This window comes from Perna viridis, chromosome 1 (genome assembly GCF_037379345.1).
Source record: "Perna viridis isolate PV_CMFRI_1.1 ecotype Kerala chromosome 1, ASM3737934v1, whole genome shotgun sequence".
Classification (NCBI taxonomy): domain Eukaryota; kingdom Metazoa; phylum Mollusca; class Bivalvia; order Mytilida; family Mytilidae; genus Perna; species Perna viridis.
In genome coordinates, this window is record NC_142445.1 from 21,746,381 (window position 1) to 21,770,373 (window position 23,993).

Below are 23,993 nucleotides of genomic sequence, written 5' to 3' on the forward strand. Positions count from 1 at the left end.
TTTTGCACACAAAAAAAAATAAATCAGTACTGAATATAGTTTTAACTAATAGGCTACAGAATACATATTTCTCCCTTTTTGGTTTAATCAAGTTTATAAACAAAACATTGTATAAAGCCTGAAAGTCAACATCAATTTTTAAGATTTTGTGATTTTCTTTTTAGACAGCTACAATGGCTTATTTAACAAAGACAGTATAGTATACTTTGTATTTTATTCTGATGTTTGAATTGTGTGTGTAGATCTTCTCTGTTTCATGTTTAGGTCATGTACTTGGATTTTAATGTCTCTGGATTGTCCTATTTTTGAAACTTTTGTAATTTGTTGCCGATATATTGTAATAAAAAAATGCATGTAAATATATATGACTATTAAAAGTTCTGATGATATTGTGAAAATAAAAATAAATTGATGCAAATTAATTCAAAACATTTTATCTTCCAACAAAAAATTACCTCATTGATGAAGTATATCTTATACTCTCTACACTATTATAAGTACCTGAATGAGGAGATCCCTTTCCTGTCTATGCCTCTTGTCAATGAGGTCACCTACAGCTTCCTGTAGGGAAGCCTTATCTTCCATGTCAGTAACAGTCTCAGGTTCAGGAGTACCTTTCTTCCCCCTCTTACGTCTAGCAGCCTCTAATCTCTCCTTGGCTAAACGTTCCTGTCTCTGTCTCTCATCCTCCTGATTCTGTTCTAACCTGTCAATATCATATAACACATAAAAAAGTAATTATTGATTAAGTTAAGTCACTGTGTTTTTTTCATCTTGTATTGCAAAATTAAATCTAAAAATCAATTGGATAAAAGCAGAACTAAAATTTCCAGCTCAGTGATGTATATCAATATAAAAATGAACTTAAGGAGGTAGACCAAGGGTAAAGGCCATAACTCTTAAAAATCATTGGAACATTTGTATAAAGCAATTTACATCAATTTTTTCTAAGCATCAAAATAACTTGGATTGATTTCATTCCATTTCAAATGAAAGCTTGATAGGCCTTGGTGAAATTGAATATAATGCAAATATATCACTGATTTCAAGAGTTAGGTTTCTTACCCTAGGTCCACCTCCTTAAAACTCTTATCTTTAAATACATTATGAAGTGTTTTTAGCAGTATGCGTTAAAAGATGTTTATTTATGTCAACTAATGTTGTGATGTACCCTGAAGAAATGCAGTTGTATTAATTTACCTATCAGACCTTGACTCATATCATGAATGAATGTTAAAGGTCAGATGGACTCCTAAGGATTTTCTGAGTGATTGTTCCAAATCTCCCAATACTCCTCTTTTTCTTCCCTATGTTGTAAAAGCAACAAAAAATAATGGGTACAACTTAGCTATTACCTTTTCTGTTCCTCTTTAGCCCTGCCAATCACCAGTGCAGCTGAGTTAAACTTCTCCTCTCTTCTTGCCTTCTTTTCGTCATGTTTTAATTTCATAAGTTCCAGCTGTCTCTGTCTTTCTAAAGAAACTCTATCTTTTTGTTCTCTGAGTCTTCTCATCAGTTCTTCCTTTTCCTGACAGAAAATAATGATATTTAAATTTGGCTTTTATATTCATATTTTATACCATGCTAAGGCTCTGTATAAAATAACTTGATATAAACCTTCAGCTAAAGTGTAAATGAGTACAACACCATATCCCTCATAAAATACTCAAGTACCTTAAACAAGAGGCTTCCAGGAGCCTGAATAGCCCACCTGGTTGAATTTTGCCTTTCAAAGGCAACAAATTTAACAAGAAGTTGTCCAACAATTTTGATTCAAGAAGTCTTTGGCAGGGTTTATCATAAGGATCATTTCAACAATTGAAAGTTTCTTTTAATCTATCATAGTTTTCAAGATATTGACTGAAAACTGTTAAAAAAAAAGTCATTTTCCCCCTTTCAAGGGCAATAACTCTTACAAGGAGTCATCTGACAACTTTTATCCCCACACCAGTTCTATGCAGGATACACCAAGAAACATTCATACCAAGTCTGGTTCTAAACAGTCAAGTAGTTTCAGAGGAGATGAGTTTTGTATAATTGTAAATGACAACGACAGATGACGACGGACGCCAAGTGATGGCAATAACTCACATGGCCTTTGGCCAGGTGAGCTAAAAATGAAATCTACCAAATCTTATGAAAACATGTTAATGTATTTGTAATCCAAGATACCTTTTCACATCTGTTATCTAAATCTAGTAATATATTTCTCCTTTTTTGTCTTTCTTCTTCCTCTTCTTGTTTGATTTCTTCAGCTTCTAGTTCATCACACTCTTGTTCAGACATACCTTTTTAGAAAAAAAAATGTAAAACATGTCATTTATTAATATTTCATAAATAAAAATCGTAGTCAATTATAATTAATGATTCATTAATTTGTAAAATGTATGGCTTCAGAAGTTATTGCATACAATTAGGAAAGCAATTTTGATATTTCTGACAAAATGTGATTTAAACTTTAAAAATTTTGACAAAAATCCTAAAATATTAAAAAAAAGAGTATGTTCCATTTATATCAAAGTCAGCCCTGAAAATAAACTTAGCCAAATCAGAATGAATATAGTATAATATTAGTCAAATTCCAACAAAACATATTTTCAGTTAAACCATGCATAACTTGAAAACCATTATGCAAAATGTGTAAATTTAGTCAAAGTGGGTGAAAACACTTGATATCACTACATTTTTCTTCAAGTGAATTTTGGACACATGCTTCAACAACGTAAATGAGGTTTTTGACAGTTATCTGTCCTTGAAATGTTCATTTTCAGTGCATTACACTGAATACTAAAGGGATATAAATAATCTTGTCTTTTTTCCTCAATTCTGATGGTGCAAATAGTCCAATTACACTTTCAAGATGGTGGGTTTTTTACTTGCCATGTTTCACCCACTGCCTGATTCTTACAGACACTTATTGCAATCAATATTTTAATGACTTTTTAACATCAGTTATCCCACCCCCTTGAAAGAGGCCTTCTATAATAAATCAAGAACAATACCTCTTGCAAAGTTACACTATCATGCTGTAATTTTCAATTCAAACGTACAGCAAATGAATAACTAAGGCTTGTTATGAGGTACAAATAAAAGAGAATTTTGATGTTTTTTGACATGCATGAATCACCTCCTATCTGATATTACTACAGATTGCTACTTTAAACACCTTTCATGACTTAAGTGTGAACATATTTGAAATGCTTAAGTTGCTTTAATAAGAATTGTTATTTAAATATAAATGTTAACTATCTTTAACCTGCAGCAATTCTTTGCTTCCGTCTATGAAGTCTTTCTTTCATTTTTCTTTCTTGTTCTTCTTTACTCTCTCCAAACAGTCTGTCTAATGTTTCTTGGTCTTCTAAAGCTGCCCCTATTAAATAATATAAAAACAATTAAAATTTAAATGCTTATTAATGTATTCTATGTGTAAAATTCAAATAGATATGGAATATGAATAATATAGAATAATGTGCTAATGCACCCCAACTTATATATATGATAAAAATATTATTCAGGTTACCAAAGCTTGATATCAAACTCAACAATATGGTGGTACACCTACACATAAGAGTTTGTGTCAAAATTTTCAAGCTTGTGGGATAGTTATAAAAAAACATGTTAGTAAGATTTTGACAAAATATTTCTTCCTTGTAAATCATTAGCACAGGAAGTAATGACAAAGTAGCAAAATTTTATTGTTATATACTCTGCAGTCGACCTTGAAATTCATGGAGACAACATTAAGAGGCAAACGTGAAAAAAATTGGGGATAACCTGGATTGAGTTAGAAAAAACAAGCCCAGGACAGAGTTGCATGGGACAGCTTGTTGACAGTCTATGTCCCAAGAGGGGTAAACATCCAAAGTTAAGTAACTCGGTGTTAAAGGAACTTACAGACATTTTTAAAATACTTGGACAACTCTTAGAGTAAAGACATAACAAATACTTACCTATTATATTGGCAACTTCATCAAACTTGCCTTCTCTACGTAATTGTCTTTCTTTCAATTTTAATTCAGCTAATTTTTTCTGCCTTTCAAGCTCTGACAGTCTGTTCCACTCTGTTTCTCCAAGCTTAAATCAAAATGTTTATAATTCAAATTCAGATTACAATATTGATCAGAAATACAATTCATTCATTCTGTGTGTTCTTTTTCTTCGTTTCAAATAAACTAATCATTTCTTTCTGTTAACATTAAAATAATTTACATCCTTATTCAATATATATATATAATCATTCACCTGCTCAGTACAACTCATCATTCAGACCCTAACTCACCTGCTCAGTACAACTCATCATTCAGACCCTAACTCACCTGCTCAGTACAACTCATCATTCAGACAGTAATTCACCTGCTCAGTGCAACTCATCATTCAGACTCTAACTCACCTGCTCAGTACAACTCATCATTCAGACTCTAACTCACCTGCTCAGTACAACTCATCATTCAGACCCTAACTCACCTGCTCAGTACAACTCATCATTCAGACAGTAACTCACCTGCTTCATCAGAGCCTCAGCCAACAGTTTGTCTCTGAGTGCATCATATTTGCCTTCTAGAGCTTCTATCAGCTCAGTCTCCTCATTACTAGTTGAGTCAGAAGTCTCTGATGACAATACAACAACAGCTATGTTCTCCCTCACTTCATTTCTCTTGGCCTCTAGAATCTGAGTCTGCAGTTTGATGAAATCTTGTCCATCCTAAATATTTAGAAACTAATATTTGTCCAAACAAGGTTTTGATTTTAAATTATCTATCAAACTTGTGACTAAATATACCAGTTGGTATTTAGAAATTAAATAATTAACAGCTTAACATAGTGTAATATGATAATTAGGACCAGGGGTTGCTCAGATTACAATATACAGTTCACTCTTCCTGAGACTTGCATTGTTTATCCCAAGTATATGTAGGGACACTACAGTAGGTACAGACTATCGTCAACTTTTCTCTGTCCCAAAATCACATTTTCGCTGAAACTCTTGACAATTACAAAAAAAAATATAAATAAATAAACTTATGTAAAAAGTGTCTTGTTACAGTATTTTTTCAATTTTTCTCTGAATTTATTAAACCAAACTTGGCAAAGTTTCTGCTTTCAGAAGAAAAAAAATCCTGTATATAAAATAGAAATTCAATTAGTTTGTAACTTGTGCACTGTTTTTTAACTGTTTTTAAACATAAGAACATCATATAACCATATAAATATTTGATAAACATAAGGATATTAAGTTTTTGCCTAAAAAAAACATGTTTTCCCCCATTCTAAAGTTCAAAAGGGTATAAGTCTCAGTGGATCATAAATTTCTGGTAATGTGTAAAACTATACATCATGTTCTAACTACATGTACCTACAAAGTTTCATGAAATTTGGTGCAGTAGTTTCCAAGGAACAGTGCTTACAAAAGTTAGTTGGACAGGGTAAAGCAATATGTCTCACCACCAAGACTGGTGGAAAACATAATCAAAGTGGGCTTACCTCAAAATAAAAAAAACACTATATTATTTATACACAGTATTTTAGGTGGAATACTGTGTTTGCAGCTATATACCAATTTCAAAAGAAAACTATATATTGTAAAACACCTTCCAAATATAAAATTATTAAAATCTTTAAGTACTTACTATAAAAAACTATTCCAGCAATGCTAGAGGTTGTCTGGCAAGCTATTATTGACTTGGTGCCATCCAGCAATGCTAGAGGTTGTCAGACAAGCTATTATTGACTTGGTGCCATCCTAACCTCTAGCATTTGACACGTTGAAAGCCACCGCAAATGTGAATTAGCTAAACATGTGTTTGGAAATATTTTAAATCTTTTATTTACATAAAAGAAGTTTAACCTACCAGAAATCGAGCAATAAAAATCCTAAATATTTGTTAAATACCTAGAAAACATTTGTAATGAAGACAGTTGTTAAAATGACCAGCAATTTTGAATTAGGCCACTAATTTTACGGAATACAATATATTTTTGACAAAACAAACTTAAAGTTGGTAAAGGCAATTCGTTGGTTAATTTGATATGTTCATTTCACAAATTTTAAAATCCGTAATTTTATCAGCCGGAATTACACACTCAAAAAGCTAAATCCAAATATGAAGTTTATTTTAACTGCATTTACAAAGGATTTCCAGGATTGCTGGATTTTCTCATCTGACATGTCATTTGTTTTTCTTCAGTTTAGTCACCTTCTCCCGTGTTATGGTAAATAAACTGTATAAAACGTTTTAAATGATAAAAAGTTAAATATAATTCTGCCGATTTCAAAGAATATCAGAACGAGTGTTATGCAATATGGCGCTTGGAAGTAAGAGGTTGTGGTATGGAGGAACGGAATACCAACCTCTTACCTTGTAGGAGTGTATAAAAACTAGTTTCAAATCATTCTATGTTTGCACTGATATACAGTGTATAACATATTAATTTAATAAAATATTCCAGTAGAAATTATTCCTACCTCTTTCATTGAAGAGAGAACTTTCTCTGCATGACAGTTCTGTTGTTGTAGTAGATCAGCCATTAACATTTTATTGATGGTATCATCATCAACCTCTTGTTTTTGCTCATTGTTCATCCTTTGTCTATAGATCTCCCTCTTTATCACCACACCTTCTTTAAATACTTTGTCATTCTCCTTTTTGTTGACAGACACTAAAACAAAATTTGTGAAAAATTGCATCATAAAAAGTAACAAAATATACAAAATATTAACATAACACTATCATGATGTTCCAATAAAGTAGCCTAACAATAAGAAAGGAATCATTACAAATTACACATTTCGTTAAACAACCGAAAGATAATGCTTATAGAAAGCAATCCCTGATTAAACCCATTCAATACAATTTACTACGTATAACAGCTACAATTTGTTTTATCACTGTCATTGTTTTTACCAATATTGCCAGAAGAGTCTGCTATTGATAGGCATTCTGTAACTATTTTAGACAAAATCTCTATTTGTTTTATGTGGATATACTTAAGGAGGATTCATTCAGAGCTTACCACTAAGAAATTCTTGTCTCTGTGAGTGAAGTTTACATAGCTGATCCTTTCTTTGTTGTTGTGACCATGACTGTATCTCAAGTACAACATCAGGGTTACCAGCAGTTGTCAATAGCAACAACAAATATTGCTGTTCATCTTGGTGACTTCTGTCTAAAAGGACAATGACTGCTTCCTGGAAAAGGAAAGTAATATAATTATTGATAGGTCTATCTTCAAAAAAATTGTATTCTACATAAGAAAGTACATTTATTAATCTAATTCTCCTCCACATTCATATACTGATATGATTATTTCAGATCTTGTGAAAGATTGAATGATTGAATTCAATATCCTTTGGCAAATACTAACTGCATTTCAAAATGAGACTGTTCGATCAAACAGACCCTTCTTTCTAGACTTATACCCTAAGCTAGATTTATATTGTTCTAGCTCACAAAATCAAATGCAGGAAAGTATGTCCTCAAACTCTGTCTCCAAGGCAACCAATTCTAATCTCTAATAAATTACATAGCTGGCAGAAAAGCAGTCCATATAAATTTGAAAGTTTTTGGTAAGACTCAACTATCAATCATAATTCATAATGATTATTGACAATAGGTTAAACTCTCTGGATAGCAAATGGTATATCATCATTTATGGTTTAGCTTTCATTTATCTATTTGTATATTTGTATGTAATTATATGTATTATGTTTATGCTTCTCTATACCATGTATTTTTGGTGATTGAGAATGAAGATATATATATACAATCAGACTGGAGAAAAAGTAACTCACTAATTCTTATAGTTTTTTTTTAATTACTAACCATCATCACAACTTTAGTTGGTCCTCTAACTATTTCTTCTTTTGCCTCCTTTTTCTTCCCAAAGTCAGCTTTACACTGTAATGTTTCCATGGCAACCATTTCATATCTTTGTCTGTCATCAGCCAACCTAGAGCAGATAAATTAACTATTTCTAACAACTCGTGTTCAGACAAACATTTATAAATGAGGTCACCAGATGTATTGGTACAAGCTTGCTATGAAACAAATAGTCAAATATACACATTGTTTTGTCTCCAGACAAACTATCAAGTGTTTCAAACTTTCATTGATTGACCCATGTGCAGATATGTATTCTAGCCAATAAGAGGATGAAGCTGAATATAAAGATATATTTAAAAATTTCTTGTCACTTTATTCTACTCTTGTTGCTTTCTCTAGACATCTTTAAGGTTACTTCTTGATACTTTTTGACACTTCTTATCACTAATTAGTGAGACCAGTATTTAATACAAAATGTTTGTACTTCATACAAACACTTTGTATTTCATGTGACTGAAGCCAGAAAGTTCTACCCTTATGGCATGTGGGAAACAAAAAAACGTATCTGAATTTAAATAGTTATTGAAGACCATATAATAAACACTCTTTAGTGAGGAAGATACAAAAATACTGAACTTTGTAATGGTATCTCCAAAAGACGTGACTTCCTGTAAGACTGAAATCAGGCTCTCAGTGCTTCCAAGATATGATTTTATTTTGCATTAACTACCGTTATGAGAATTTTGTCCTCTTTTAATTATTTATTCCTACCTTGGTGTTCCACTAGTTTGTTGTCTTTCTGCTACACCTATTACCATGGCAACATTCTGGAATCTATACTCAAAATGACTGCCAATGAAAGTTTCTCTTTTCACTCTTATCAGGTGTACTTGTTGGTCAACCTCATCCATGAATAAGCTTCCTGACCCTAATTGATGCAAGAAAAATGTTTCAACAAGAAACTGACCATTAGTCTTAGATAATCAATTTGCTACAGAAATTTTGGGAAGATTTTAAAAGTAGGTTTATTTAAACTGAAAAATTCACAAGTGTTCGGTGTAGAATTGCTTCTACTTTGATGTTTTGAACCCTATTATATTACACATAGGCCACAGAAAAAATTGATCACTTATCAGCCTTGATATGAAGATCTTTAATTCAAATTCTTTTGACACCAACTAATTACATGCATTAGGACATCATGTTTTGAAGGCATTTCTTCAATTTCGCCATTACATTTTGAGGAATAACAATAAAAAAAACAATGTTTATACAAATTAACAGACTCTTTTGTAAAATGGTTGTATTTGAAAGAAATAAATGATTAAATAGCCATTCATTTACTATATTACCTTTCAATATCTGAGTCAGTAATTCTACCTCCATTTGTTGTCTTTGTTGTAACTCAAGGAAGGGGTTCATCTTCTCAGTAATCTCTTCTTCATTAATCATATCTGATCCTAGAGGGAAAATGTGTCAAAAAAATAGTTGTCAAATCTGGTAGACAATTTCAAATAAAAAGAGTATGTTAAATTAGTCATTGTTTACCTTAATATTTTAAAAGATAACAATTAAAAATTTTAAAAGAAGTTTGTGTACTTCATCCATGTTTTTTCTTTTAAATATCTTTTCAAATGTTCTAAGATTCTGAAAAAAGGCTATTTTTAACAAAAAACTAAAGAAACTAAAACTAGGAGAGATGTAAAACTCAAAAATCTGTTTTCTCCCTTTTAAGCATCTGACAATAATTATCTTACCTGATGTACATCTCAAAATGAAATAAAACCTTCATATAAAGTTTCTGTTGAATCCTATTAATTGTTTAGACACACAGACCGACTACAGACAGACAGACTGACAGGCAGACTACAGACAGGCAGTCTGATTTGTGATTACACTTAGTTTGCTGAGGTATAATATAAATGATAATCAGGAATGAGAACTGAATAGTTTTTAAGTCAACTCAAGTGACAAAATACATGTGTAAAAAATACTACTTTTCAGTATCCTTATTGTTTAAACAGTTATGGTACTTGAACTTCATTTCTTTAATTTTCTTCCAGCTGAAAATCAATGGCAAAATATAGATGCAAGGACATTACTGAAACAATGGCCATAATTCTTCCATCAATAAACGTACCTAATATTTTCTGTAAAAACTGGTGTCGTGGAATACCCATCAAAGCTCTAACTGATTTTTCCAACGTAATTACATCACTGATAGTCTTCAAACCAACATGATCACCTAAATGAATACAGTCTTCATTAAAGGTTACACTTTCAAGTCATATCAAGAAAAAGTCATGTTAATAAATAGAGCTAAACAATATGTAACCAAGGTCTGACATAAAAAAAAAAAAAATGCTTCAATTTGACATTGTGTTCAACCCTGCAGTTTAATTATCTTCCCTTGTAAAGATCTACCAGTTTCAGTAGTTTTACAAAAATCAATATCTTACATCTTGCACATTTATACATGATATCTTACCATTCTAAAATATTTCATCAAGGTTAACTGAGCATTTCAAGAGGATTTGCGCTTACTCTTAAATCTGATTATCTCCATTTACTGTAAAGTAACATTATTATCTTCCTTTATTTGCACCTACAACAAGTTGTGCTTTTAAAACTTCTGAGTTCTTTAAAAAATCTGTTTATTAGTTTAGAAGAAATTGTACCACAAAATGTGCAAACAGATGGACAGACATGACAGACAGACAGGGTGATTCTTATACACACAACAAACTCTTCCTGGCGAAGGACAATATTTGATCTTGGATAATAAATGCTTAAAGCCTACTAACCTTTTAGAATGAATTCTTTGACCTGAATTCTAAGATCACTAACTTTCACAAGTTTATCTTTATCTGACATTTTTTTCCATGATTCCTTGCCACAGGTCTGACATAAACATTCACACAACAGACTTTCTTGTATTCTGACATACTTCTTCTCAAGAACCTGTAGTTTAAATTTCAAGTTTTATAAATCTTAGTAAGGAACTCTTTCTTTGGTATCATTTACGAAATGATTTTTTGTTCATTTTTGCACTTGTATTGAATTGTAAAAAAAATACTGATGGAAAAAAAATCCCTTACAATCTTAGGGTAAAAAAAAAATTGATTCGAATAAACCACCAAAACAGATGAAGTAATCCTTGATTTCCTCTATTTCTGTACATGTACTGACCAAAATTATCCTCTGTTCTACACAACTTACCAGTATCAGCTCTTCCTCCTTGACACTATCCTCTGTTTCAGTCAGTATACTGAACACATTCTGTACTGTCCCCTGCTGTCTGATCTGTTTCTCCTCTTCAAGTTTGTTCTCTAACTCCTCCTCTGACTGTAAATATTAAAACAAAAGATTGTTTAAGATGCCTGCAAAAACATATTTTGCAATATCCCCTAGACAGTTGATAAATGTAAAAAATAAATTTCAAGCGTTAAAATTAAGCCTTCAAAGAATAACAAATGGACTTTTATTAAATTCATGAAATATTTTTGGTATCATACCAATAATGCCTACCAAGTTTTTCAGATTAATTGTTCTGAAAAGTTGCTTCATTAGTTTATTTTTTTGGGAAAAAATCATAATTTAAAGAGCACAACTACCACAAAATTTAGAGGATAATAAGTTAAAAAAATTCTGTTGAGCAGTTTGAGAGAAGTTGTGCTAACAAACTGTGACAGTCAGAAAGAAAACACAAAAACAATATGTCTTCCCAACAAAGTGGAGGAGATATTATAAAGGCAATGACAAAACTTATACTCCTACATTGGTCACATTATTATCTAAACAGTTTGTTAATCAAACATATTCATAAACAATAAACAGAGAAATACAAAGCAAATCAAAAACAAAAGTCATCACTGCAATCCTTTTTTGAAATCATGAAAATATTATTTTTAACTAACTTTTGATCTATGAATGGAAATTCTTATAAGAAAATGTGCTTGAGAATATAACCATGCCCTTATTTTATTTTTTGGTCCTATACCTCTTCAATGAAATATTTGAAATCATAAAAAGAAGCTTCTTTCCAAGAAAAAAAAACATAGTACCAACATTTTTTAAAATCAATCAAATTGCTTTGAGTTATTTTACAACTTGTGGACAAACAGACAGATAGACAGCTATATACAAAACTGGGCCTATCTAAAGTGACTCATTTACCATTTGTTCAACATTTTGTAATAATTTGGCCAGTTCCCTGTCTTGTCTATCCTGAAGATCCCTGAGTGTTGTCACGGTAACCTCCTCCATAGAGGTTCTACCAGATTTTTTATTAACAGCATTAATGGCTACTGCCTCCTCTAGGAGACTGATGTAGTCCTCTCTGTCTTCTGAAATGTGAATAAAAAGAATGAAGTTGTCATTTTTACACATCAAAGGTTAACATCATAAACACATAGCTTGATATCTGGTTTTTGATCTATAAGAACTAAAGCTAATACAGAAAGAAACAAATGATGAAGTTAAGGGAAAACATCCTTAAAGTGCTCAACAAATCTGAATTACCAAAGGCTTACCAGCATAATAACTTTCATTAAAATAATAATACCTACAAAGTCTTTGAATTTTTCTTAATAAATGTGAAAAAAGTATTAGTTGACAAACCTAAATTGGTAAGATCAAGCCGCCTTCTTTTTCCCTGCAGTTCAGCCAGTCTTGCCTTTCTCTCACCAGGCAACATTTCAGATGCAGCTTCCATCAGTTCAGTGATTGCCTCATCCTGCAGATATTTCAGAAGCTGTTCTCGCTCATCATTATGTCTCTTCATCACTTCATACAGATAGGCTGTCTGCCATCCTGTTACATCACCTGAAACAATATAAAATGTTCCTGTATTCATTGATTGATTGTACATTATAAATATTTATGCTTGCTAAGTCATCCCCATAACAATGTATCACTCCCTCTAGTTACAGAGGAAATGATTTCTGATCACATAACTATATGAATAACAAAGATTTAGAATATTACTTAGGCAGTGTTTGCATGTGATTTGAAAATTCAATACTGACCCATGAATTGAATCCTAACTATTTGGTCATGATTCTCAACCTACTTCACCCCCAAAGCACATCAAGGTTTAGAAAATGTGTGAGTTTGCCTTGGCAAACCTATAGATCTTAGTGGTTAGAATTAACTTTCCAACCCCACAAATTACTTAAAACTTTCTAGTTTAATTGGTCAGTTTATCAAAGGTAACAGTTTTTGTTTAAGCATGTAATATAACCTAATTTGGATTGCTATACTTCTATTAATTAAATAAAATACTACTAAAATAAGCAATAAATTGTTCATAACAATACCTCGTTCTGGTGTGATCAACTTTTCCTTCTTGGTAAATTGATCTTTTTCCTGTAGCTTTGTAAATCTAAGTCTTGTTCTCCTCATAGCTAAATCATACTGTCTGGTCTGGTCTTTTGGGTGTCTTTTACAAGGAAATAAATAAAAATCAAGTATCTTAATAAAAACTAGAGTAAATTAATCAACATTCATACTGTATTTGCTTAAAACAGTTTATATGACAGAAAAAGACAAAATAGTAGACAAGGGTTTAACTGAGGGAGTAAAAGCATAAAACATGTTGTCTAACCTTGAAATAACTTAATACTTATATATACTTGTTTTATCTTTTTCAAGGATTGAAATAAGCCATTTTAAAGCACAAGAAAATAGTCACTTACCTGCTTTGTAATGCAGCCAATAGTCTCTCCATTAGTCCAACATGTAATGCTGACACTTCAAAATCATCCTCTAACTGAGAACAAAATGTCTCCAACTTCAACATGACAATCTTCAGTCTCTGTGTTTTAACTGAGAGTTGTTTAGTTGAACTGGATTTCAACCACATGAGCATAGCTTCCTGTTCATTGTCATATCTGGGAACCAGATCAGCTAGTACATTTACATGTGGTATCTTCTCTGCTGGTGGTTCATCTGTAGTGAAAATTAAGGATTATCATATACAAACACAAAAAAAACTGTCACAATATAGACTGTCGAATCAACATATGGAAATTTAATTACAGAAAGTGATTGTTTGCTGCCTAAGAAACAACCAGTAAAAATTCCATACGGAAATCTAGATAAAAAATCATTTGGACATACCATGAATCTGATATGGAATTTACAGTCTGAGTAACTTGCCAAATTTTAGTTTTCTTTGTCAAAATTTAAGATTAAGCACTACAATGTAAAAAACTTACCTGCCATTTTTCCAGCATTGACTTGTTCTTCTTGTCTTCTTTCATAATCAGCTTTCTCTTCACCAATAAGTTTTCTTAGGGATGGTAATGCCTGAATATATAAACAAAATAATCATTTTAAATTTTAGTCAAGTACACATATTAAATCCAGATCTATTCCACTATATGTAGTCAAAATCAAACTAGAAATACTCTGAGCAAGCTCTCAGACAGTACCACTGTTTCCATTGTAGTTAAATGTTAATGTAAAGGCCCCCAAGTAGGATAATTTTCATAAGAAGAATAGGAGAATAATTATATTCCTTCATGCACAGCTACATAAAATATCCGACCTCCCTACAAGATTTTATCATCCCATGAGCGGATTAGCAGGAGTTGGGCTTACACGGTTTTCACAGAGGTCTGACTAACCATTTCTAACATTTTTATTACTTTACATGTGAAAGAAGTAATTTTCAAAGTTTCACTGTGAATTCCCGAGACAAATGACATCTTAATGTTGCAAAACATTGCAAAGGCCGAAGCTGTAAAAATAAGGCTTCCAAAATCATTATGCTAATGGTACAATGATTGTAGAAATTTTTCATAAAATTTTCTGTTTACTGACATCATGGATGCAAATTACTCACTCATGTAAACATTATGTTCATACACTTTTCTAGTAAATTACAATTATGATTTTAAAATACATATTCTCAATTTTATTTTAAAAACTTTTGATCAACATGCAAGTAGTAAGACCTAAAAACCCTTCAGTTGGATTATCTCCCATTAAAGTTCTCTAACAATAATTATATTCCTTCCTGCACATCAACATATGATGTCCAAACTTTGTATAAAATTTCATTGAATTCCCCATGAAGGATTTAGGAGGACTTGGGTTTACAAGAGATGAGGACAGATGACAGATGGATGGACAGACAAACAGAGTGATGCTTATATATAACCACAAAAACTGTGTATGTGTGTGTGGGGTGGGGGAATTACAATGTTTATTATTTTGAAACATTTAAATTGAAATATAATACATCAGAAAAAAAATCAGAGGTAAGGTAACATGGTAAGGCTCCATGTAAGTGGAATTTAATCAATTGTTCATCTAGTATAAGCTGAAAAATACTATCAATGTGACATAGATGATGAAATATGTCTCTTCCATACCTTTGATTTAGGACCAATCAAACTCTCCATCTCCTGTAACAGACCTTGACCTCTAAGCTTTCTTTCTTCTTTTTCTTTCTCTTTGATAAACTTTTTTCTTTCTTTTTCGTGCAACCTATGAAAAAATGGTCCAGTTAAAAAGTTTTTAAAATATGTAACACAAAACTTAGCAGAGTTAACTACTACCTTTAATACTTGTATATACATGTAATATAATTCAAACATTACATAAAATGATACCTTCACAAGTTGATCAACATTTATTTCAGTCACAAAAAATAACATAAGAAACAGTTAATTTAAAATTTCTTCTTCTTTCGTCCCTATTTTTTTGGATTAATTAGAATGTTTGTACAAATTGTTATAATGTGCCAATATGAACTAAATGTCTGTCTGACACTCTCTGGTTGAAAGTATAAAATAACACTTCTATTATTATACACATTATATCATGTTGCCAAGTGTATTAAGTTGATATAAAGTGTCAAAATCTCCCCTGAAAAAAAAAATAAATTTTGGGAGGACAGGCCAATAATAAAAAATCTAAAAATCCAGTACTTTTTGGTGCATAAAAATGAGTAACAAAATAAAGAAAACTTACTGTTTCCATTCAGATCCCATTTTGTATTCAAGTCCCATCCTCAAAATGGTTCTACGAAGAGCGTCATACTTAGCGTCTAAAGCTTCCATATAATCCTTGTCTTCAGCAGATATTTCTACACTTCCCAAGGCAACAAATGATATATTGTCAAAGTGTTCTTTCAAACGAAGCTTGTTTTCTTTTCTGACCAGTGTCTCCAGATCAGATTTTACCTATAGAAAAGAATATAATACTGATTGATTGATTGTAGTTTTATGTTCTATGGCTGATAGTTAATGCATTTCAATATGAGAAAGATTTGAGCAAATGAACAGACCCTGCTTTGTACTAGTCTGACATGCTGTAATAGATATTGAATACTGAAGGCAAGGGGTATTGTTAGATCAGTTATTACACGAAGAAAATTATTTCAAAAATTTTACAAAATTTTAAGAAACCAATTTTAATTCTGTAATTTATGGAATGTTCCCTAAGTAAAAAATTTTAACAATTCACACTGAAATAAATTTGGCAATTTCACTCTTGGACTTCCTCCTGCCAAAAAGTAACAAAAGATCACAACATGTATATCAATCCGCCATTTACAAAATTTGAATTTTATGTTGAAAATAGCAAATGGAAAAAACCTATATAATAAATAGGATAAGAATGCAATGAGATTTAAGTTGTGCGTGAAACAAGGTCCGCACACTAATTAAATCTAGGTGTTCTTCAACATTTGTGATCATATTCTGGATATCCACTCTTACCAATTAATTATCCTATTATGAAAATACCTTTATGTGAAGACATAATATAATGAACAGAATTAACGCAAAGCACATACTATCCCTTTCAAAACTATTTATTATGGATAATCATTACAACTACCTTCTTTAAAACAAAACCTTCCAGCAGAGTCTCAAATTCCACTTCCTGTCTTTGGATAAGATCAGAAAGGACTGCCTCTAACACTACATCATCATTTACTATATTTGTAGTATGTAGCAGTTCTTCTCTCCTCACCTCACAATAAAGGGCAACTCCTATAAAACAATAAACTAATGAATAAAACATAATAATGACTTGTTTCAGCCATAAAATTGTTTAACAATCAATCTATCATTAAGCAATGAAAGTGGGTTGCAGACAAAAAAAACTTATTTTGACAAATTAAGTAAAGAAAATTTTCCCATCACTAAGTTCTAATGTATTTGTAAGCAATTTCTTAAAAACATCCATCTAAAGCAAGTCACAAGAGAAAAACTTGAGTAATTTTATAAAGCTTTCTGATATATAAAGAACAAATCCATATTCTCAGCATGTACCTTCAAAGAGGATCTGATGTAAGTGTTTTGTATCTTCTGAGTGAGACTGTGACCAGCTGATGTGTTGGTTCCTCAAAACTTTTAATTGTTTTTTTCTTTCTTGGCTGTTCATTTGTAAAGCTTTCTTTTTATGCTGTTCACTGTCACGGCCTTGTAACATATTAATCATTGCCTTAAAAATGAAATAGTACCTCATTAAAAGTTCTGACTGTTATACTGTGTAAAAAAGATGCAAAGTTTATTCCAGGAAACAACCATCATTATATAGCTTGATACGACTGAAGAGGTTGAACCCCTAACAGTTGGGTCAAATATAGGCACACCATCCAAAATTGATACAGCTTTGAATTTTTATTGCAATTAGACATTTGAAAAAGGATAAGAATTTTACTAGAATCAAAATGGCCACTTTTTGAACTCTTATTCCTAAATGGTTCCAGACAAAACCACCAAAATCAATTATAACCTTCCTGTGGGGGTATGGCACCTTTTGGTACAATATCAAAGTGATTCATTTCCTTTCACTCAAGTGATCATCTAGAAATCAGAAAAAAAACACTTGCTTCTGGCCCCTTTGTGGTCCCTTATTCCTACTGAAGTCACAACTCCCAAAATCAGTCCGCCTTTTTTTGTGGTATAGCACCTTGTAGTAAAATGTAAATGAGATCCATTCACTTTTACTCTATTCTAAGGAAAAAAGGAAACTGCTTGTTTCTAGCCCGTTTTTGGTCTCTAATTCCTAAAAGGTTCAAGTCTTAACCCCAAAAATCAATCATAGTCTAGCATCTTGTCATAAAATTTCAAAGAGATCCATTTATCAATAGTGAAATTATTGTCTGAACATCAGGCTTGTTTCTGCCCTATATTTCTAAAATGATCAAGTCTTAACCACCAAAATCAATCCCAGTCTGACCATTTTGGTACAATAACACAGACAACTATATGCTTTTACTGGAGTTATATAGTTAAATTCTATGAAATTTAAATCTATTGAATGCCCCTTTTTAGTCTCTAAGTATAAAACATTTTGGGACAAAACCCGCAAAATCTGTACTCACCTTCCTTCTGTGATTTGAAACCTTATTATAAAATTTCATAATGAGCAACCAACAAATATACAAGACAATGCAAACAAAGGCAGCGCCATACCATTATACACCAGTGGTGCACCGATCATTGGGAACATCAAGTCATCGGTCCTTTGGGGAGCTTTGATTCAACAATCAATTTAAAGACATCATGATTAATTTGTTCATGTCTTAAAAATATAAGGATTTTGTCTCTATCCTTTTCTAGTCATGTTTTCTCTTATCTGACCAGACTATTTATCTTTCTGCAAACAGACAATTTTCTATTTGTAACCCTAACATTGGACAATTCTATTTGTTGTCTGTCATCTGGAGTTGGACAGGCCTCAAGTCAACATGTGGCTATTGGATGATGATTCCACACAATTAAATAAGATATAATAATATCCAAATTAGGTAATGCAGGCATTCTAGCAATACGGTATTGAAGGGTCATTGTAATAAAACTCACAAAGATAATCGATTATCAATCGATGTTGATACAACAATCATAGATTCGGAATTTTTTATCAATTCCCAACACTATTATACACAGCATCTTTTTTGCAGTCAAATAACAATGATAATTACATGCATTTCTGTTATTTATTTGTTAACTTTCAAATATTTTTTTTTCTTTTTTATCATGATGTAAAAAAGATCAACTATTACCTCTCTTTCATAAAAATGTTTTTGAACAATTTCTCTAATAAGTTGCTGTTTTAAATCAGTCAAGCTCATTTCATCTAGCTTATTAGCATCAAGATGTTCAGTGGGTGTCTGTTGGAGTTTTCTCCCCTTCCTGTCACCTAACCGCAACTTTGAGAGCTGTTCAGCTCTTGTCCTATCCCAGTCATCAAGTCTGTAAGCCATAAATGTTTTATCAAATAATAAGTCATGACACATCATCTCCATTTATATATATAATAAGATCTCATTAAATTTGAAAGATTTATTGGTATACATAATCAAGAAAAGAAAAATGAAGTTTAAATATAATTTTTATGGATGAACTATGGTTAAATACAGTAAATCTAAAGTGCACATTTCATTAGACGTGTACAAAAAGTAAAAAACACTGAATATCTTGAATATGAATACCGTATTCTTCCGTGTATACCCCACACTTTTTTTCAACTTTTTCTTTTATTCCAGGAGGGGTGCGTGGTATACACCAAAAAAATGAGTTTCTAGATATTTTTTTTCTGGAGACATAATTTTTAGGTCCATAATTTTTGGAAATCAGAACCGAAGTCGTCAACTAAGACAACATTGAGCCATTTAGTATTTTTGAGAATAGTTTTATGTGAAATAAACAAATAAAGTTTTACTGCTATTTAATAATTGTTTTATCCATCAATGCCTTTCCTTGCATTTCATAGTTAGTATGAAAAACCACAACTAGATTCTTGTTGTTCTCTCAAAACAAGTCGTCTAATTATAACTTCTTCACCTGTGTGCGGTGGAGCGTTAAATACACAATAACGGGAGTGCCAACCTGTCCTCGGACTCATTGTCATTTAGTTATCAAATAACAAAAGATCAATTTAAAAGGTGAAACAATTGTTCCTAATCCTTTAATCTGCTTGATGAACTGTTTCCAGATGTCAGATATCAATACACAACTTGGCAAATTAAAACATCTTTTTTATAAAAGTGCCATTTTTATTAATAAATGGCTTGCAAATGCAGGGAAACATAGAAAAATACTTTTATTTAAAAGATAAATGATGAAAAGATACACATTTCAGGGAATTTACTAGAATTGTTTCATCTCAATGTGGTCTTCTGGTGGTGATTTTTCCTCGCTACCCAGTGCACATTTTACCCAGAAACTTAACTTTTTTTGTCAATCTCCCTTGCCAAGAAGGGTGTGTGCAAAATACACAGATGTGCGTAATACATGGAAGAATACGGTAACCAGATAGCAAATTTCAGTTAAATGCTATCTAGCATGCAGCATGTACATCTTGAAGTCTTTGATTTTAAACTTATTTTCACTTTCTTCACTTTGACTTTCACTTGTTTTGTACAAGTAATACTCTTGGTTTTACCTTGTTGACTTGTACTGTTGCTGTCTCTCTGCAAGGCCTACAGCTAAAGCTAAACCTGGGAATCCTTCTTCTTCTGTGAGTAAAATGTGTTGCCGTAGTAACCTGAAATATTCTGTTTCCATGGTAACCGATGAAATAGTGGCACTAGCTCTGATAGCAGTTGCTGTTTCTTCCTTTTCTAACTTGAATCTTTCAATCAGATTGATCAATGAAGCTCCACATGTTGCATCACCTATAAAGGTTCAAGTTCATTGCAAAACAGGTTTATAGCAAAACAGGTTTTTTTATCATCGAATAATGTTATCAGTAAACAGAAATTATGCAGTGAGCACTTGCTAGTTACTCAAGACAGCAAAATTTCAGTGGAAAACATGCTTTACTGCTGAACATATTACTTCATTGATCAACATGAACAAATGCATGCAATTTCATGCTTATGAAATCTGTAAATCTTCAAATCAAGTCCAGCAGTACTAAAAAGAAAAAAATTGTTGAGTTAAAGTTATATCAAGATATGAAAATTCATTTGCACAGTAGAAACTGCAAAAAAAGTGAAAAACTTAATTTACTGGAAATAATACAGAGAGAGACAAGGTACCACCAAATAATTTTAGTAAAAAAATACACACCACTAATAACTCCCTGATATTCAGTCTGGATATTCTTTTTTATGTCAGCCTCTCTCATGCCTTGTTGTCTAAGATTTTCTCTGGTCTTAGAAACCTGCTCTCTCCTTTTGGCATCATATGACTTTACTTCACCCATCAGTCCAGTTAAGGTAGCCACAAGTTCTAGTCGTGATCCAGCCATCCCTGCCATTCTGTCTGCTAAAATCCCTTCTCTACTGTATTGTTTTTCCTCGCGACAAAGCTGCTGGAAAATTTCTTGTCTATCACTGTCAATGGCTTAAAAAAATAACCACAAAAACCTTCAAATTAATTCTGAGGATTTTTATCTTAAATATTTCATTAAACAAAATTAGTTAAAACTTAAAAAAAAAACATATTCAGACTAAAAGTCTGGAAAGCAAAATCAACAGTGGTAAACATAATTGTAAAATCATTACCTGCTGACATTTTCGCCATTTCCCACAAAAGCTTAGACTTGAGTTTCTCATATTTCTCACTTAGAGCTTCACTGAGGTCTGTCATGGTAACAGCTTCCTTTGATTTAGCTGTCATGGCATCTTCATCTGCTTCCAAACCATCATCAAACAACATGGCTTCTAATCCTTGCTTATCCCATCTGAAGCAGGTAAAGTATTGTAAATGTGATGTACACTTATCGTATCAGTAAGCAGTAATCAATAGTATCTAAATTTGAGAGCATTTAAGCATTGTTTTTTTTTAACTGATGACTTCTGTTTGTTCCTTAAATTTCATTTGTTGTCTGCCTTTGCTAAATAATGGAAATAAAAATTAAGCACAACTATGATTTTACTTGGCTTGAAACCTGCACACAATAGACATTATACCTATAACAGTATTACTTCAGTAAAATATCAACCATAAAACAAACTCAGAATTAGTATGTACACCATGTACCAGTTGGACAATTTTCTCAATTATAAAATCATTAATACAAGACTTTACCAATAAAGCTTGCCATATAACTAAGTTTTTTTGCCAAAAATCTTGTAATAAAACATTAAAGAACCTTATTGAGCACACTCACATACCCCATGTGTCCCCATGTTGGCTTCTCAAGTAAAAAAGAGAAATATATGTAGAGAGACCTTGATAAAAAAAAGAAATAAGAGCGTTTTTTAGGCTTTAGACCTTTATCTTCTAACTAAATTCTGTTACTCAGAATGGGAATGGTAGTTTCAAACTCCAGACTGAGATTTCTTTGAGTTTTAGTTAATCCAAAGTAAATATCATCATAGCGGAACAAAACGTACATTTGACCTGTAACTCATGGTGAACTTGTATACTAACTAATCATTGTTTTGTCCCTTGTATCCCTTGCGTGACTTTCAGGTTGATGTTGCCAGCATGAAAGAGGCAGATCTTCTTAATGCAATAAAAAGATTGGCTGTCAAAGGTGAGAGTACATTAGTACAACGCATTAAATTGAATAGGATGGCACAGTCCCCTGGGTCAAGCATAAGGACATTTTTAGCCAGTCTCAGAGGCCAGGCATCACTCTGCCAATACAAGGCTTTGTGTAAAGAACCTGGACGCAACCATACATTCGATTATAGTGATGAGATCATCAAGGATAACCTTGTGAGAGGAATTGTCTGACCTGCTTGGTGACAAAGTCAGACAAAAATTGATAGAGACTGTATCATTTATTGCACAGAAAGAACAAGGTAAAGTTACTAGGAGTGCATTTGGATTTCAGCCGGTGCCACCTTTGCTACAAGTCAGAACTATAGACCACCACAAGTACTTGGAGTAAAATGCTGGGCATGTGGTAGTCCTGCTCATGGACAGAGGAATGATCACAAGGCTAGATCAAGGAGTTGTGAGGCCTGGTCATTCACATGTGTAAAATGCAAAGTTAAAGGTCATTATACCAAGCCATGTAGCAAGTGCACTACCTGAGGGGCCTGGGGACACCGTAATGCATCTTCAAGAGCCTGCCTCCAGGGTAGAGGTCAGCAACTACACAATCAGGAACAACCTAGAGAACCACCTAAAGATACAGACCATGACAGAGTTGGGTATGTCTACGTGCAACTGTGCATCACATCTGAACAGCACAAAAAAACAGCACGTCTTGATCATCATGTTTTTGATGAACAGTCGGTAGCTTCATCCTCAAAACCCCACCCAATGCTTTCGGTCACCATGACACCTCTACCTAGGGACCACACATATTTTGGACATCCTATGTAGGACACTTCCAAACTTAACTCATACCTTTACAGACAGCCAGTAACCTTGGAATACAAGAAAGGGATCTAATCCCAGTGAAGATTGTTATGTGTGGGGCCATAAAAGAAGACCTTGGTGTAATTGGAGCTGTTGATGTAAACATTACAATTAAAGATGGTACCAACTCAGCCAAATCAACACGGTCATTGTGTTACGTTTCTAATTCCATGGAAAGAGCCTTTCTTCGCAGGAAGGCACTCATCTCTCTAGGTATTATCCATGCAGACTTCCCAAATGTTACAATGGGAGTGCCTGCAAACATTACTGCTGCTATGGAGAACTAAGAGGAAGTTACAAGCTCCCGCCCACGACGCCAACCCACACCACCTCCCCTTCCTACAACTTTACCTCCAGGTATAAAGGCCACAGAGGATAATATGGATGCATTGAAAGAATGGCTCCTTGATTACTATGGTACTACAACATTTAATGTCTGTGAACATCAACCTCTACCCCTCATGGAGTGTGAGCCCCTCCAACTCCATATTGATCTTAATGCCAAACCAGTCGCAGTTCACAAGCCAGCCCTGGTACCAATCCACTGGCAGGATAAAGTCTATGCTGACCTGGAGAGGGATTATCAAATTGGTGTCCTGGAAAGAGTCAGTCAAAATACACCTACAATTTGGTGTTCAAGGATGGTGGTAACAAGCAAAGCTGATAGCACACCAAGGCGGACTGTAGACTTGCAACCACTAAATGGTCACTCTGTACACCAAACCCATCATGTTCCAAGCCCTTTACACCTTGCAGACAGGGTCACTCAAGGTATGAAAAAGACCGTCACAGATGCCTGGAATGGATATCACTCAGTTCCTATTAGGGAAGAGGATCGCCACTTCACAACATTTATTACCCTGTGGGGCCGTTACAGGTACAAAGT

General features: G+C 32.8%; 1 protein-coding gene and 1 pseudogene across 7 annotated transcripts in view; one reads left to right on the plus strand and one right to left on the minus strand.

The window, feature by feature from the left end:
* LOC148627775 (uncharacterized) overlaps positions 1-23,993 on the minus strand; it is a 63,245-nt gene that overhangs the window by 30,210 nt on the left and 9,042 nt on the right. For all 7 annotated transcript variants that reach the window (XR_015921513.1, XR_015921515.1, XR_015921512.1 and 4 more), the window contains exons 4-30: positions 21,295-21,473; positions 20,858-21,133; positions 20,229-20,460; positions 18,847-19,036; positions 17,108-17,279; positions 16,671-16,825; positions 15,801-16,012; positions 15,200-15,314; positions 14,039-14,129; positions 13,517-13,769; positions 13,139-13,260; positions 12,441-12,644; positions 11,997-12,166; positions 11,040-11,165; positions 10,625-10,781; positions 9,961-10,065; positions 9,173-9,280; positions 8,592-8,748; positions 7,821-7,947; positions 7,012-7,186; positions 6,464-6,657; positions 4,502-4,702; positions 3,951-4,074; positions 3,257-3,370; positions 2,173-2,288; positions 1,356-1,528; positions 502-706 (exon numbers count right to left, since the gene is read on the minus strand). Coding sequence is in view for 3 of the 7 variants with exons in the window: in XM_088578553.1 (XP_088434679.1) it covers positions 502-706; positions 1,356-1,528; positions 2,173-2,288; positions 3,257-3,370; positions 3,951-4,074; positions 4,502-4,702; positions 6,464-6,657; positions 7,012-7,186; positions 7,821-7,947; positions 8,592-8,748; positions 9,173-9,280; positions 9,961-10,065; positions 10,625-10,781; positions 11,040-11,165; positions 11,997-12,166; positions 12,441-12,644; positions 13,139-13,260; positions 13,517-13,769; positions 14,039-14,129; positions 15,200-15,314; positions 15,801-16,012; positions 16,671-16,825; positions 17,108-17,279; positions 18,847-19,036; positions 20,229-20,460; positions 20,858-21,133; positions 21,295-21,473 (4,453 nt within the window). In the remaining 4 variants the exon portion in view is untranslated. The remainder of the gene's footprint in view (positions 1-501; positions 707-1,355; positions 1,529-2,172; positions 2,289-3,256; positions 3,371-3,950; positions 4,075-4,501; positions 4,703-6,463; positions 6,658-7,011; positions 7,187-7,820; positions 7,948-8,591; positions 8,749-9,172; positions 9,281-9,960; positions 10,066-10,624; positions 10,782-11,039; positions 11,166-11,996; positions 12,167-12,440; positions 12,645-13,138; positions 13,261-13,516; positions 13,770-14,038; positions 14,130-15,199; positions 15,315-15,800; positions 16,013-16,670; positions 16,826-17,107; positions 17,280-18,846; positions 19,037-20,228; positions 20,461-20,857; positions 21,134-21,294; positions 21,474-23,993) is intronic.
* On the plus strand, positions 22,187-23,394 carry LOC148627776 (uncharacterized; annotated as a pseudogene).